The sequence below is a fragment of the Perca flavescens genome, chromosome 15 (genome assembly GCF_004354835.1).
Source record: "Perca flavescens isolate YP-PL-M2 chromosome 15, PFLA_1.0, whole genome shotgun sequence".
NCBI classification, from domain to species: Eukaryota; Metazoa; Chordata; class Actinopteri; order Perciformes; family Percidae; genus Perca; species Perca flavescens.
Window position 1 is genome coordinate 34,558,646 of NC_041345.1, and position 16,875 is coordinate 34,575,520.

Genomic DNA, 16,875 nt, shown 5'->3' on the forward strand with positions numbered 1-16,875 from the left:
ATGTATGGGTACAGGGCATGGATGTATGGGTACAGGACATGGATTCAATTCAATTTTATTTATAGTATCAAATCATAACATAGGTTATCTCGAGACACTTTACAGATAAAGTAGGTCTAGACCACACTCATTTACAATTACAGTAATTCCCTCAAGAGCAAGCAGTGCGTCAGTGGCGAGGAAAAACTCCCTCTTGGGAAGAAACCTCGGACAGACCCAGGCTCTTGGTAGGCGGTGTCTGATGGGCCGGTGGGGGGTGTGATGAACAGTGGCGATAATAGTCACATTAATAATGGAACAGTGACTGGATGTAGCAGGAAGCAGCAGGGTTCAGCAGGAAACAGCAGGGTTCAGCAGGAAGCAGCATGACATTGCAGGGCACCGCTGAGCTCAGCAGGGAGTGCAGCAGGACCACGGCGACAGCTGGAACCAGGATCTTGGTGCCAACGTTCTATACGGAAATACGCTGGGGAAAAAACATAAGGACTACTAACAAGCATTTCTGGGAGGGGATACACACAAATAGTAATAGTAATAGAAAGGGAGAGGAGAGAGCAGCTCAGTGTGTCAAAGGAAGGAAGGAAGTCCCCCGGCAGTCTAGAACTATAACAGCGTAACTATAACAGCGTAACTAAGAGAGACAGGTCATAAGGAGAAGTAGCTTTTTCAGGCTTAGAACTCTCCCCCTGCCGGATCAGGCTTGGCTGGCCTGCCTCCCTCTACTTTGTTATGTATTATTAATCTAACAATTATGAAGAGAAGCAGGTAGGCCAGTTAGGTGAACACTGCAACTCCTCACTCCCTAACTATAAGCTTTATCAAATAGAAGAGTTTTAAGTTCATTGTTGAAAGCGATTACAGTTTCTGCCCCCCGAACCCAGATCGGGAGCTGGTTCCATAGGAGAGGAGCCTGATAACTGAAGGCTCTGGCTCCCATTCTACTTTTAGAGACTCTAGGTACCACCAGTAACTCTGCATTCTGGGAGCGCAGTGCTCTAGTGGGACAATATTATTAGGAGCTCTTCTAGATATGATGGTGCTAGACCATTTAGAGCTTTGTAGGTCAGGAGAAGGATTTTAAACTCAATCCTGGATTCAACAGGAAGCCAGTGCAGAGAAGCTATTACAGGAGAAATATGATCTCTTTTCTTAGTTCTTGTGAGAACACGCGCTGCAGCATTCTGGATCAGCTGGAGAGTCTTAAGGGACTTATTTGAGCAACCTGACAGTAGGGAGTTACAATAGTCCAGCCTGGAAGTAACGAATGCATGGACTAGTTTTTCAGCATTGTTTTGAGACAGGATATTCCTAATTTTGGCAATGTTACAAAGATGAAAAAAGGCTGTTCTTGAGGTTTGTTTTAGATTGGCATTAAAGGATATATCCTGATCAAAAATAACTCCTAAATTTCTGACAGTAGTGCTGGAGGCCAGGGCAATACCATCCAGAGTAGCTATGTCTTTAGATAATGAGGTTCTGAGGTGTTTAGATCCCAGTACAATAACTTCAGTTATGTTAGGGTTTAACATCAGAAAATTATAGGTCATCCAGGATTTTATATCTTTAATGCACGCTTGAAATTTAGCTAGCTGACTGGTTTCGTCTGGTTTGATTGACAAGTATAATTGGGTGTCATCCGCATAACAGTGAAAGTTACTTGAGTGTTTCCTAATAATATTACCAAGAGGAAGCATATATAAGGAGAATAGAATTGGTCCAAGCACTGAGCCTTGTGGAACTCCATGGCTAACTTTAGCGTGCTTGGAGGATTCATCATTAACATTAACAAATTGAGATCGATCAGAGAAATAGGACTTAAACCAGCTTAGTGCGATTCCTTGAATGCCAACTAAGTATTCCATTCTCTGTAATAGGATTTTATGGTCAATAGTGTCAAATGCAGCACTAAGATCTAGTAAAACAAGTACAGAGACAAGTCCTTTGTCCGCAGCAGTATGAAGGTCATTAGTAATTTTCACCAGTGCCGTCTCTGTGCTATGATGCTTTCTAAATCCTGATTGAAAGTCATCAAATAAACTGTTGCTATGTAGAAAATCACATAACTGATTAGCAACCACCTTCTCAAGGATCTTGGAGAGAAAGGGAAGGTTAGATATAGGTCTATAGTTTGCTAAGACCTCAGGATCGAGGGTGGGTTTTTTCAGAAGAGGTTTTATCACAGCTACTTTATTAAAACCTGTTAATAAGGACGTATTGATCATATCTAGTAATGAAGTGTTTACCACGGGTAACGCTTCTTTGAGTAATCTTGTTGGGACGGGGTCTAAGACAGGTTGATGGCTTAGCTGAGGATATCTATAACATTAATTGTTGAAGGTCTATAGGATAAAAGCAGTCTAAGTATATGTCGAGACTAGTCGTTATTTCTAGCGACTCTGCGTTTAAAGGTGAACCGTTAGAAGTTGAGGGCAAAAGGTGATGAATTTTATCTCTAATTGTTATAATTTTCTCGATAAAGAAGCTCATGAAGTCATCACTACTCAGAGCTAGAGGAATAGATGGCTCAGTAGAGCTGTGGCTATCTGTCAGCCTGGCTACAGTGCTGAAAAGAAACCTTGAGTTGTTCTTGTTTTCTTCTATTAGTGAAGAGTAATAGTCTGATCTGGCCTTTCTTAGGGCCTTCCTATAGGTTTAGAGACTTTCTTGCCAATCCAAACGAGATTCTTCCACTTTGGTGGAACGCCACTTACATTCGAGGTTTCGCGAGATTTGTTTTAATTTGCGAGTTTGGGAGTTATACCACGGTGCTAGTGTCCTTTGCTTCATCATCTTCTTTTTCAGGGGAGCAACGGAGTCTAAGGTTGTCTGTAGGCAAGTCGTAGCACCGTCTACAAATGTATCAATTTGAGAGGGACTGAGGTTAACATAGAGGTCCTCTGTTATGTTAAGGCATGACATAGAGTCAAATGCTGTTGGAATATCTTCTTTAAATTTAGCTATAGCACTGTCAGATAGGCATGGATGTATGGGTACAGGACATGGGTGGATGGATACAGGACATGGGTGGATCGGTACGGGGCATGGGTGGATGGATACGGGACATGGGTGGTGGGATACAGGACATGGGTGGTGGGATACAGGACATGGGTGGATGGATACAGGACATGGGTGGATGGGTACGGGGCCAGGCAGCATGACGGAGACAACAGCAGGACAGAGAACACTAGAGGAGGGCTTTCACTGGCAACCCGATAGCTGCTGGTTAGTAAATACGCAGGAAACTTAAAAGCGTGAGGAAGCGTGGGTTAATAGGTGAGCCGTGTGATTGATACTGGGATGTCTCCACAACTGTGCGAGTCGATTGTCTTCAAAAGGTTCGCCACTTTACTCAACCAAAGTTCAAAACACCTGTTGATATCTGTCTTCTTTAATCTGTTGGCTATTATATGTTTTCCTGGAACCCGTCACTTACACATTTTGCACTTACTGCTGCGTCTTGTCTAGACTGTTTACATATTTGTGCTCATATGTACATTGTTTGTACTGGTGTTATTGTTGAATACATTGTGAATACATATTTCTAAAATTGTATGATGTTTTTATTGAGTTATTGCACAATACTTTTTCTGACCTTTTTGAATTGCCCAACAAATAACCCATATTACAAAAAAGAAATTAAAAACTAAACTAAAACTATGCATTTTCAAAAAAAAAAAATAAACAGAATTTGAAAACAATAGTCAAAACAAAATAAATATAAACACTAATGAAAAATGTTAAACTATAATAACCTTGGTTAGGGTAACTCATATTAGCTGTTCCTGGGGGCTTGATCTCAGCCCCAAAAGGTGTTGAAATTCAATCCAAAAATTTGATTTCACGTAACTGGTTTTCACATTATGTCTCTCTCTCTCTCTGTCCTGTCTGTCTGAACTGTCTCTGACCTGTCTGTCTGCAGGCGGCTCTTCAGGAGTTGGAGGAGTTGAAACAGATTGTTCCCAAAGAGTCTCTGGTTTACTTCCTCATAGGAAAGGTAAGTCTGACCCGTCATGTGTTCATGTGACTCCTCCCCCGGCTGTGATTGGTTTATAGAAATACAAGAAGCCCCTACAGCAGAGCGTTAACTACAGCTGACTGTAGTTATGCAACATAGCAAACCTACAAAGTCAATGCAAAGAATAGAAGCACATTTACAGCGGCAAGAATGAGATGAAGACCCACCTCTCTCGCTCTCTGATGAACCTGTCTGTCTGCCTGTCTGTCTCTCAGGTGTATAAGAAGCTGGGGCAGACCCACCTGGCTCTGATGAACTTCAGCTGGGCGATGGATCTGGATCCTAAAGGAGCCAACAACCAGATCAAAGAAGCCATCGACAAGAGATACCTGCCGGAGGACGAAGGTGAGACATCAGACAGACAGGTCCCACCACAGGAAGTGAAGGCAGCACATCTCAAATTCCCATGTTATGGAGGAAAAACATGTTGAATTAGACTCTGATCATAATAAATGAGCACTGGAGTTGATTTACTGTGATGTGAGTCTGAGTAAACACATGAACTACCGTCTATTTTTTGAGGCTTTTGTCTGTCAGCTGCAGCAGAAACTTTGCTCTGTCCTCCACTTCCCTCAGCTGAATATTCAGTGACTACAGTGTTCGACACATGTACAGTGCTCATTTATATTTAAAGGCTTGTTCTTCTTCAAGTTAACTGTAGCACACCGTCAACTTGATTCAAACGAGATGTTTCCTACAGCAATCAAAGTTAACATCAAGCCCTGATGATCTGCTAAATGTCTGTCTCTCTCTCTGTCTCTGTCCCTCTCTCTCTACCTGTCTGTCTCTGTACCTGTCTAGCTGCGGAGGTAGATGACAGTCAGGACAGCAGCGTGATGACGGACGCTGATGACACTCAGCTTCACACAGCGGAGAGTGATGACATCCTTTAGCCCCGCCCCCCTGTCCTGATTGGCTGGAGGAGTACTGTTGCTAGGCAACATTCTAACAGACGGTCTCCAGTTTCGCCCCAGCCTTCGTCCCTGTCCTCTGATTGGCTGAAACAGACTGCTGCTGCCCTGAAGCCCCTCCTCCTCGTACAACATCACAGCTGTTTTTTATGTTCTTTTTATCATCGTTATGGAAATAAATCAATAAAAATGTGTAAACCCAGCCCACTGCTGTCTGTTTACTTTCTGCTGCCCAAAGCTGGGATTCGTAATTTTGCATACTGCTCCTCCTTTTGAGTTTTCGACTCACAGCTGCTGCTAATGGGTATCGTAGCTTAACGGCCCCGGCAAGTTTGAAGAAGGAAACATGGAGGGCCACATCTATTCAATCTAAATTTCAGGAACAGGAGTCTTATTCTTCACCCAGAAAAAGAAGATTGAAAAGAGCAAGAGACTGGTGTCATCAGAAAAAAGAGTAAACATTGGAGCTGCTTTGGACGCACACACCAGATCCCAACTTACTTATCCTCTGGCCCGCTGCAGGTTCCTTTCTTTCTCCTTTCCGTCGGGTGGCGCGCGTGCCGTCTCCCCGACATGCACTCAACAACCACGGCTGATTGACAGCAGAGGGATAGAGAAAGACGTGGCCTTTTGTACACCTTTGCTTTGTGAAGCGTGAAGGCTACCATAGCTGCAATACGTACTTTGAGCTGCATGGCGAGTGAGAGTTGATTGCGATATATGATCTCAACGCTAGATGGGAGAAATTCCTACACATTGGACCTTAAACCCTTGTGTTGACTTCGGGTCACATTGACCCGTTTTCAATTTTTGTTTTATATCAGAAAATATGGGACGTAGAAATAAGCGCGGAAAATTGGTAGAAGAAATATTTTCTTTTTCAAGGTTGACGGGAAGACGACACAAGCTACAGCAAACCGGTGGTTAGCTGCTAATGCTAGTTTCGGGGCAGATGGTAAATCACTATTTTATACCACTAACAAGGCTCAAGATGGCACCACACTTCCACGGTAGCATAATGAGGGTCCCTAAATGTAAACACAAGCATTGAGAACTTTGTAAGCTGGGGCCTCATTTATAAAACTGTGCGTAGATTCTATTCTGAAAGATTTTTCGTACGCAAAAACAATATTCTGATTTATAACACCTTGCTGCGCACACCGGTACGCACTCTTCTCCTTATAAATACGGACGTGCGTTACCTTATGCGGTCCTGCACCATTAAAAAGGTAAAAAATAGAAACAAGATTTTGGGTCATTATTGGTGCAAAACAGGTCAAAGTGCTTGAAATGTGACAATTTGGTAACTGTGTAGGAATAGCAGGTGCAGAAAGACAACATTCCCACACACACACACCTACAATCAGACACGACCACATAAAGATGCATAGACACAGACACACAGATACACATCAAACAAACAACACATTTCCCGGGGAGAGGCAGGGGAGAGGCAGGGGAGAGCAGCGCTGCACGGTGTGGGAGGATCCCCTGCCTCTCCCCGTGCTGGCAGCCTCGCCGGCGCCCCGCGACCGCTCTGGGTCGGCTTAGCAAGAACGGGATTGTTGGGTTCAGGAAAACAAAAACTGGGTTAGGTTTGGAAAACGGGGATACCATCGGAGTTCACTAAAACTTAGTCTACAAAACCTCGGGAGCATTACGCACGATCACACGTGTGGTCAAAAGGTTGAGGAAAACTGGGAACATTTTTACGCATGGAAATTCTTTATAAATCCCGACTATTGAGAGGAATGTTGCGACGACAAATTTCACCCTGCTTCACACAACTTTTTCTTGCGTAACAGGTTTATAAATGAGGCCCCAGGGCTTAAAGTATTCCGGCACCGTGCCGGATCTCCGGCGTGCGGCCATGAGGAAAAAAAGATTTGGGAACTTACATGCGGTTTACTATTTTCTAGTCAATTGATTTCAACTACCAATCATATGAGAGGAACGCAGCTCTAACTAACGCAGGGTTTAAGTACTTGGGCCAGGTGCCCGATTTCTGGCATTTGACTATTTTAGAAAAATAAATCCATTAAAAAGTCCACATGGGATTTGTTTTGATGCGCTGGATTTAACCAATCATCAAACTTCCACCTACCAATGAAACTAGTTCTAGCCAGTCAGATGCAAAGTAGGGCGGGTCTTTGCCGAAATGTGAGAGTGCGGTGCCGGTCTCCGTGGTAACGCAGCTAAAAAAATGGAGGCAAAGTTTATCAAACTTGGAGCATGTAGATACAGCTTTAGTTGAGAAAGTAGTTAAAATAAATGGCGCTGGGCAAGAAGAAAAGGGTGAAGACGGGAACTGTTCCTTTACTGACCAACCGTGATACAAAAATACGTGTGTGCACATTCATAGCGGAACATGATTGGTCATTAACGATGCAACATGGCATCATGACTTTGCGTAAATATACACGCCACTTTCATAAAGCCAAATGGCGTGTTATTGTCTGCATTTTCAGCTATCCTCGTGTATGCCTACGCTGTATACAGCTGATGTAAACATACCCACCACGTTGCGTGTTATCGCGCAAACTATGGAGTTATATTCCTATCTTTATTCAAGAGCGCATTCTTTCAATTTGAGAGCATTTCTCACTGATATTACGTTCAGATTTTGTAATAATTTCCCTCAAAACCTTGCTCTCACACTCAAATGGTCATGCTCGTGCTTGGATTTGCTCTGCTTGTGCTCAAACTTTGTGCTCGGACTCAGATATGTTGTTCTGTGGACAGATTTCCTGCTCTCAGCTTTGAACCTTCTCCTCGCACTCAGCCTGATTCTGCGCGCTTGCAAATCTGCTGCTCTCGGATCTCTCCTGCGCGCTTGGATTTTTCTGTGTTACAACACTATCAAAATTCCACAACCAATAGAATGCCAGGTGTAGTGTTGACCAATGAAATGATCCCTGCCCCGTTGAGGGTGCGTTCGTTTTATGTGAGAACATCCGTTGCGGCCGGCTCCTCTGTAACCATGGGTCTGTAACCCAAGTTTATTTAACCCCGCCGTCCATCGCTTTATTATTAGTATATGTCAATAATGTGCACAGAATGGTCGACGGTCTTTCACCTGCACCCATCAGGAAACGGGAGAAAGCTTTGAAGTGGGACATATCAAGTTACGTAGCTACACAACTATGAGGGTGAGTAACATAAATTAAGCACATAGCATATGGCGCTAGCCATAGCTAGCCTAGCTTGATGTCCGTAAACAAATAGCTTTTCTTTATATCGGTAGTTTAGCTAGCTAGATAGATTGAACGACATACTGTATGACGGACAGTATGTGTGTATTTACAACTGGTATTTAATGACACCACTTTGTAATTTGTCCTCGTTTGGTTAACCATTTGGCTAATTTCAGACATGCTAACATACAGCCTAGCTTGATGTCCGTAAACAAATAGATTTTCTTCATAGTTTAGCTAGATTGAACAACATATGACCGACAGTATGTGTATTTTTCCTCGTTTGGTTAACCTCTCCTTCCTGGAGATTTTGCTAATTTAATGTTAGAGCCAATAGTAAAACCTAAACTGTAATATAACTGAAAGAACACCAGAAACTGGATTGTTTGTGTTTGTTTTTGCATCACTGTTGTGTGTTGTTCATCAGAATTTAGTCTTCATTTCTTCATATAACATTAGTTTGAAAATGATGGATTCATATCAGTCTGTTCAAAACGTTGTAATGTTAAGTACAATGTTATCACTATAATAAAAACAGATCTAGAATAATTTGCTCCTTAAATAGCAGTTTTTTTTAATGAATACAAAGCAAACTGAACAGAAAAAACAAGCATTTTCTTTTCTTTTCTTTTCTTTTCTTCCAGTTGAGAATGAAGGGCTCGACCAATGCTGCATCATAGCAGCAGAGTCTTATCACCAGCCCATGAAAGCTAGAAGTCACCCTGCTGCTCCAGATCTACCTACTGTATGACTGGCTACAGACTACAACCATCTGCAACATCATCAACAGCTGCAATTAAAGTCTCTTGGGGTCATATGGGACTCGGTTGTTCTCCATACTGCATCGTACACTATATTTTTTTTCTGTTTTGTTATATTAGTAGTCTACAGACAACACTAAGTATCATTACTTAATCACAGTATATATTATTCTGGTGTACACTGTTGATGTGACTCACTGCTATTGATTATACATCACTTTAGCTTGCTACTATCTCATAACTTTGCCTTAATTGCTCTTGTTTAGTTAATTTATTTTCTACTAGTTATATATACCTCCTATTTAATTCAATTATTCTATAACTTGTGTTGCAATACCTGAATTATCCCTCTTGTGAACACTAGGCTTATCTTATCTTTATTTTAGTTCATATCATAACCCTGCTCACAAACTCACCTGTACCTGGGTCATCAGTTTGCCAATATCAATGTTCCTGCTACAGTAAATCCTACAGGCAAAGTGTACTGCTTCACAGGAGTATGAACCATACGCTTTTTAGGTTTTGTGTCAAATATTGTGCAGTTGGTTATGAATTACTTATTGTTTTGACAAGGTAAATTAAAGCTGTTGAACAACCTGCAAGTGTCCACTCTGGTAAATTTAATTATACTGTTTTTAGATTTAGATTACAGAAAATGAATGAAAATGAACATGGCTTTAATAATCTTATTGCTCTGAAAAACCACAATGATTTAAGAAATATCAGTGATACTTAACATTTATTAATTGATTGTTTATGTGTGCAGACATTACAGGCACCTATTCATGTAAGCAGAGAACAAAATAGTTTGCTCTCTCTTTTATCACTTGGATTATGCAGGTGATGGTGCAGAAACGGGTGAAGTCCTTGTAGATCTCTGGCACTTTGAGGACAGACCGATCCAGCAACTCTCCACTGTTGTCTTTGTATAGTGTGCTCCTATTTAAAACAAATTCATAGACATCAACACATAAGGTATTAGGAGTACATAGCTTTCTTTAACATCATTACTATCTTACCTTATCTTCTCTTCTCTGCTTTGGATGTGTGGACATCACAGTAATTGTCTCTCCTGGGCCTTGTTGTGCACCCTGTGAATTTAAGCAAGAAAGAAATGATAAGTGTATGTAACATGATTTTACAATTAAATTATTATCAGACTTGCCAACGTACTTGGTTTGTGCCACTAATGTCTGCCCTCTGCACACAGGTGAGTACAGGGGAACCAATGGGATTTTTATGTTTGGAGTAATGTACTGACTGGAACAACACAGTAGTGTGGTTGTACAACACTGGTCCATGCACACGGTGCAGCTCAACAGGGGTACTTCAGCCCCACCTGGAAGAAGGGAAACTGAAACTAAATACTTGTTTTTTTTCTGTTCAATTTGCTTTGTATTGATTTCATAAGGGTAAAAATAAATAACTGCTATTTTAAATAGTGTTTTATTATAGGAGTGGAATTGTACTTACAACTTTCTATACAGATATATATATATATATATATATATATATATATAAATGTTAGTTAAAATAATGTTATAAGAATTTAGAACATCTGAAAAACATGCAACAGTGATGTAAAAACTGATACAAACAATCCAGTTTCTTTAGTTTTTCAGTTATATTACAGTTTAGGTTTTACAATTGCCTCCAACATGTCTGAAATTAGCCAAATCCCCAGGAACATGGTTAACCAAACGAGGACAAATTACAAAGTGGTGTCATTAAATACCAGTTGTAAATACACACATACTGTCCGTCATACAGTATGTCGTTCAATCTATCTAGCTAGCTAAACTACCGATATAAAGAAAAGCTATTTGTTTACGGACATCAAGCTAGGCTAGCTATGGCTAGCGCCATATGCTATGTGCTTAATTTATGTTACTCACCCTCATAGTTGTGTAGCTACGTAACTTGATATGTCCCACTTCAAAGCTTTCTCCCGTTTCCTGATGGGTGCAGGTGAAAGAGCGTCGACCATTCTGTGCACATTATTGACATATACTAATAATAAAGCGATGGACAGCGGGGTTAAATAAACTTGGGTTACAGACCCATGGTTACAGAGGAGCCGGCCGCAACGGATGTTCTCACATAAAACGAACGCACCCTCAACGGGCAGGGATCATTTCATTGGTCAACACTACACCTGGCATTCTATTGGTTGTGGAATTTTGATAGTGTTGTAACACAGAAAAATCCAAGCGCGCAGGAGAGATCCGAGAGCAGCAGATTTGCAAGCGCGCAGAATCAGGCTGAGTGCGAGGAGAAGGTTCAAAGCTGAGAGCAGGAAATCTGTCCACAGAACAACATATCTGAGTCCGAGCACAAAGTTTGAGCACAAGCAGAGCAAATCCAAGCACGAGCATGACCATTTGAGTGTGAGAGCAAGGTTTTGAGGGAAATTATTACAAAATCTGAACGAAATATCAGTGAGAAATGCTCTCAAATTGAAAGAATGCGCTCTTGAATAAAGATAGGAATATAACTCCATAGCGAACAACGTCACACGCCTGTAAAAAAAAAAAAAAAAAAGAAATGGTTGGGTTTAGGAAAAGAACACAGGGAAAGGCTTTTTTAACAAAACAGTGACAAAAACACGTAAAATAACGACAAAAACACGCTTAGGAAAACAATAAATTGTTGGGTTTAGGAAAGAAATATACATAAAAAAAAGCAAAAAAACGGCTGAAAAATCACCACATGCGGGACACGAACCCTGCTCTCCCGGGTGAAAGTCCTGGCGGAAATTGACTCGCAATGTAGGTCAATAGCGGCCGATTTGCGTTGATATACACGCAAAAATGTGATTATGCGTCTTGATAACACGCAAAAACGGAATACAAATTGGCGTGTCATACATACGCCAATTCATGAGATCAGTCTGAACGATGATCACTGTGTAAAAGCTATCTGAAGCCCAAACTGCCTTGACAAAGCTGTCTGTTTGGAATCAGCATGGCAGGTATCTAAAGAGGCAAGAGTGACCACACTACTCAAAAAAACAACACTTGACTCCTCGGATGTAAATAACTATAGACCCGTCTCCCTTCTTCCATTTCTATCTAAGACTCTTGAGCGTGCCATTCATAATCAACTCTCTACCTATCTCAACCAGAACAACATTCTTGATCCCCACCAGTCTGGCTTCAAGGCTGGTCACTCAACAGAAACCGCCCTCCTTGCTGTCACTGAGCAGTTTCACATCGCTAAAACAACCTCTCTCTCTTCCATCATCATCCTTCTGGACCTTTCTGCTGCCTTCGACACAGTGAACCACCAGATCCTCATTTCGACACTCTAGGATCTGGGTGTTTCAGGCTCTGCGCTCTCTTTGCTGACATCTTACCTGGCAGACCGAACCTACCGGGTAACTTGGAGAGGATCTAGCACAGAACCTTGCCCACTCAAAACTGGGGTTCCCCAGGGATCAGTCCTGGGTCCCCTCCTCTTTTCTTTGTACACCAACTCTCTTGGATCTGTCATTCAGTCGCACGGCTTTTCTTATCACAGCTACGCAGATGACACCCAACTATTTCTTTCCTTTCCTGAGTCTGAAACTCAAGTAGCGGCACGTATCTCGGCCTCTCTGACTGACATCTCTTCTTGGATGTCCACTAACCATCTGAAACTCAACCTTGACAAGACTGAGCTCCTTTTCCTTCCAGGGAAGGGCTCTCCTACCCTGGACCTGACTAACAATTGACAACTCTGTGGTAGTCCCCACCCAGACTGATAGAAACCTCGGTGTAACACTTGACGACCAACTCTCCTTCACTGCCAACATTGCTGCAACCACCCGATCGTGCAGATACATGTTGCATAACATCAGAAGGATACGTTCTAACGCAGAAGGCGGCTCAGGTTCTGGTTCAGGCTATAGTCATCTCACGTCTAGAACACTGCAACTCCCTCCTGATTGGCCTCCCTGCATGTGCCATCCGACCTCTGCAGCTCATTCAGAACGCAGCAGCTCGACTTGTCTTCAACCTCCCCAAGTTCTCTCACACTACACCGCTCCTCTGCTCTCTTCACTGGTTACCAATTGCAGCCCGCATCCGCTTCAAGACACTAGTACTCTCATACAGTACACTAGTACTCTCATACAGTACACTAGTACTCTCATACAGTACACTAGTACTCTCATACAGTACACTAGTACTTACATACAGGGCCACGAACGGATCAACCCCAGCTTACATCCAGGACATGGTCAAACCATATACCCCAACCCACTCACTTCGCTCTGCTTGCTGCCCCCTCACAGCGAGGGAGAACTAATCACTCAACCAAATCCAGACTGTCCTGGCTCCCAAATGGTGGAATGAGCTCCCCATCGACATCAGGATGGCTGACAGCCTACACATCTTCCGCCGAAGGCTAAAAACCCATCTCTTCTGACTACACCTCGGATAAAAAAAAACAACTCTTAAACCTGCACTTTCATGTCTCCTTGTAGCTTTGCTTATTTAAAACTAATGTACTTGCACTTACTACTTGTTGTCTCAAGTTTGTACCTTCAAAGTTGAAAGCACTTAATTGTAAGTCGCTTTGGATAAAAATGTCAGCTAAATGACATGGAATGTAATAACAGCCTTTCCCAGAGGCTAGAAGTCTAGCTATATGAAAAGATAAACAATGCCACGTTTTTAATAAATGTAAATTAAGCAGCTAATATCAACATGGACAAAATCATGAATGTACTAATTTGCTTTTTTGATGATGACCTGGCCAAAGTAGTAAAGTTTAGTTTTCACAATGATTCATTGTAGGATTATGATATTATTGCAATATGTAAATCTACATTGACTCTTAATTTAAAGGAACTTATTGGGAATTTAGCTTATTCACCGTAACACCCAGAGTTAGACAAGTCCATACATACCCTTCTCATCTCCGTGCGTGCTGTAATGCTGTCTGACGGTTCCAGCATTAGCTTAGCCTAGCACAGATCCTGCAGGTAACTGGTTCCAACTAGCCTACTGCTCCCAATTGTGACAAAAGTGACAAAATAACGCCAACATGTTCCTATTTACATGTTGTGATTTGTATAGTCACAGCGTGTACAAAAAAACAACGTAACATGAGACACAGCCGTCTTCTAACAGTAAACAAACTGGGAACTATATTCTCAGACAGGCTTGCTGCAAGCATATCACTCCGCCCAAGTACTATATTCTTCCACATGAGAATATAGTTTCCTGTTTATTTACAGTTAGAAGATGGCTGTGTCTCATGTTACGTTTTTTGTACACGCTGTGACTCTACAAATCACAACATGTAAATAGGAACATGTTGGTGTTATTTTGTCACTTATTGGGAGCAGTAGGATTACTGGAACCATTCACCTGCATGTTCTGTCCTGGCCTGATGACGCTGGAGCCGTCAGACAGCATTACAGAGATGAGAAGGGTATGTATGGACTAGTCTAACTCTGGGGGTTACAGTGAATAAGATAAAGTCCCAGTAAGAGATGAGAAGGGTATGTATGGACTTGTCTAACTCTGGGGGTTACAGTGAATAAGATAAAGTCCCAATAAGAGATGAGAAGGGTATGTATGGACTAGTCTAACTCTGGGGGTTACGGTGAATAAGATAAAGTCCCAATAAGAGATGAGAAGGGTATGTATGGACTAGTCTAACTCTGGGGGTTACGGTGAATAAGCTAAATTCCCAATAAGTCGGCGTGTTCCTTTAACATATGGTGAAGTAAAAATGTATCCAAAACTTTTTAGTTTTGAAAAATTATGACTTTTATTATTGTGTATGTCAGAAGGACTCACTTTAATGAGTGCATATTGAAATATTACACTGTGACCTCCCCACCCCTCCCTCCCCGTTCAAAAAAAAATTTTCAGGATTTTTTTTCACTTTGAGCCCTGTGTAAGTGTACAGACAGTTTATTAAAAAGACAGATTATAAAGACAGTAGCGTTCATGTTTACCATCTTGGAATACAGTTGCAGTTACATTATGTGCTTACAGAATTGCAAAAGGGTTCTTCCTCATAATGGAAACATGCAAGTTAACTTTGGCAAAACAACCATGTAGCCTGTTCAGCGGCTGTAGCCGACAAACGGTGTCATTTTAAACCGAGATAGGGCGTCTGTCAAACTAACGTTATCTGTTCCTCTGCACTGTGGAGTAATGTCTGGCTATGTGAGACATCAAGTTTGAGTCGAGGTGCTACTCTGCTCCCCGAGCTGCTTCCTCTTCCGTTGGCCCTCCTTCAGCTGCAGGGACACCCAAGTTATAATAGTCCAGCTCCATGTCCTCCTGTCTTTCCGGCTGCTGCCCCCTGCTGTCCTGGAGACACATTACAGCACACAGATGTCAGAATCAGAAAAGGCTTTATTGCCACAATAAGTTACACTGATGTGGAATTTTCCTTGGTGAATGGTAATGAACAAACAAACAAACAAACATATTTAACATAAACAATGAATACAGAAACAAATATATACATACAACATAACTGTTGCATAACGAAAACAAGGCTGAATGGTTTAGTGCAGAATGTACAAATAATATATAGTATGGGCAGATGTTATGCCCAGGATGACTAGGAGTGGTGGTGGTTATCATTATCATTCAGTAAACTGATTAAGTGTATTATTGTATAACAATGGTATGAACACTGATTAAACCCAAATAGTGAAGTGCAGGAAGTTTGATGGAAACTAAGGATTTGGATTTTTGATCAGCAATTAATTTCTGTGAATGTTCCATCAGAGATGAGTTTTTTATTTGCATGATTTGATACTCTAAATAGAATTGAATTGGATAAATTAGTTTTCTGTTATTTGTTAGCAACTTTTAAAGCAGTTTTATTATATATTATAGTATTACAAACTTTTAACCGTTTAGTTTATAGACCTCTCCCTATCCTCCTTAAATCAACAAGGCCTTGCGGCCCTCTGTAAAGCTTTGGCGACCCCTAATGAGGGTCAGGACCCCCAGGTTGAAAACCAGTGGTCCAAACAACAGGCGTGTGTCTGTACCTTGTAGTAGAAGTAAAGGGCAACGTTTACCAACAGCAGAGTCAGCAGCAGGACGACCACTCTGATGATAAAAGGTGTTGAATCTGATGGATCTGATAAACACATGGACATTAATTATGTCACACAATATGAGTCCAACAGTTGTGAAAGTCTTTCTCCATATCTTCTCCGAACTTCTCCCACACCCGCTGCTTTGCGTCTTTCACAGCAAAGACTGCAGGTCTTTGGCCTGTCAGTGCCCTGCTGCTACCTTCCGAGACCTCCTGGATGACATATTACCAGGTCTGTCCAGAGTCTTCCCCCACCCCCTGACCCACCTTACCATCAGACAGTCTCTCCAAGATTTCACGGCCTTTTTTGAGATTGTTGCAGCCCAAAATGCCTGGTTTTGCGGGAATTTTTGTAAAAAAATGCAATTAAAGTTGTGATGTCTTTTGTAATTTGTTTTTGGTATACTTCCTTAAAAATGAAAGGAAACTTGTTTCGGGGAGAATAAAAGTACTCTTGAGTTTTCCTAGTAACCAACAAGGCTCAGGATGCTGCAAATGTTGGTCTAATATGAAAATGGCTGATGGATTTAAGACAAACAATTTATTGAATGAATCAAATTTGAACATTTCTGCCAGTGGCTTGTTGATCTTTACATTGTTATTGTTCGTTGTTATTCGCTGTACATTTTGTTGGTAAATGTGAGATGTTCGTGTTACGTCAACCTGTTCTCACTCCCGCTTGGTCAGTGGCTCTCAGAGTCACATACTGACCCAAAGTCTGGCACGTGGGACTGCTGGGATTGGTTGAGGTCGTGGGAAACTCCGGTTATTGCTCAAATTTGCGGAAGAATTGCGATGATTGGTCAAAATTGCGAGTCGCACCGAATTCACGGTGATTGGTTGAATTTGCATGAATTGTTGCGATCGCGACATCCTGGAGAGACTGATCAGATGGTGATCTGGTGACAGCTTTGCCACTCTCTTTATTTGAATGTCCA

General features: G+C 41.7%; 2 protein-coding genes across 7 annotated transcripts in view; one reads left to right on the forward strand and one right to left on the reverse strand.

Annotated features, from left to right (window-relative positions):
- Positions 1-5,129, forward strand: part of cdc27 (cell division cycle 27) — a 38,338-nt gene extending 33,209 nt beyond the window's left edge. Inside the window, exons 18-20 of the mRNA XM_028599970.1 lie at positions 3,920-3,994; positions 4,231-4,360; positions 4,817-5,129. Coding sequence (XP_028455771.1) covers positions 3,920-3,994; positions 4,231-4,360; positions 4,817-4,908 — 297 coding nt within the window. The 3' untranslated portion in view covers positions 4,909-5,129. The remainder of the gene's footprint in view (positions 1-3,919; positions 3,995-4,230; positions 4,361-4,816) is intronic.
- A 9,634-nt stretch (positions 5,130-14,763) lies between these two features.
- LOC114568980 (deleted in malignant brain tumors 1 protein) overlaps positions 14,764-16,875 on the reverse strand; it is a 44,427-nt gene continuing 42,315 nt past the window's right edge. For 3 of the 6 annotated variants that reach the window (XM_028598692.1, XM_028598694.1, XM_028598691.1), the window contains exons 8-9: positions 15,888-15,979; positions 14,764-15,192 (exon numbers count right to left, since the gene is read on the reverse strand). In XM_028598692.1, the coding sequence (XP_028454493.1) occupies positions 15,073-15,192; positions 15,888-15,979 (212 nt within the window). In that variant the 3' untranslated portion in view covers positions 14,764-15,072. Of the gene's footprint in view, positions 15,193-15,887; positions 15,980-16,875 lie in introns of those variants that run through there. The other 3 variants (XM_028598693.1, XR_003694368.1, XM_028598697.1) reach the window with 3 other exon arrangements.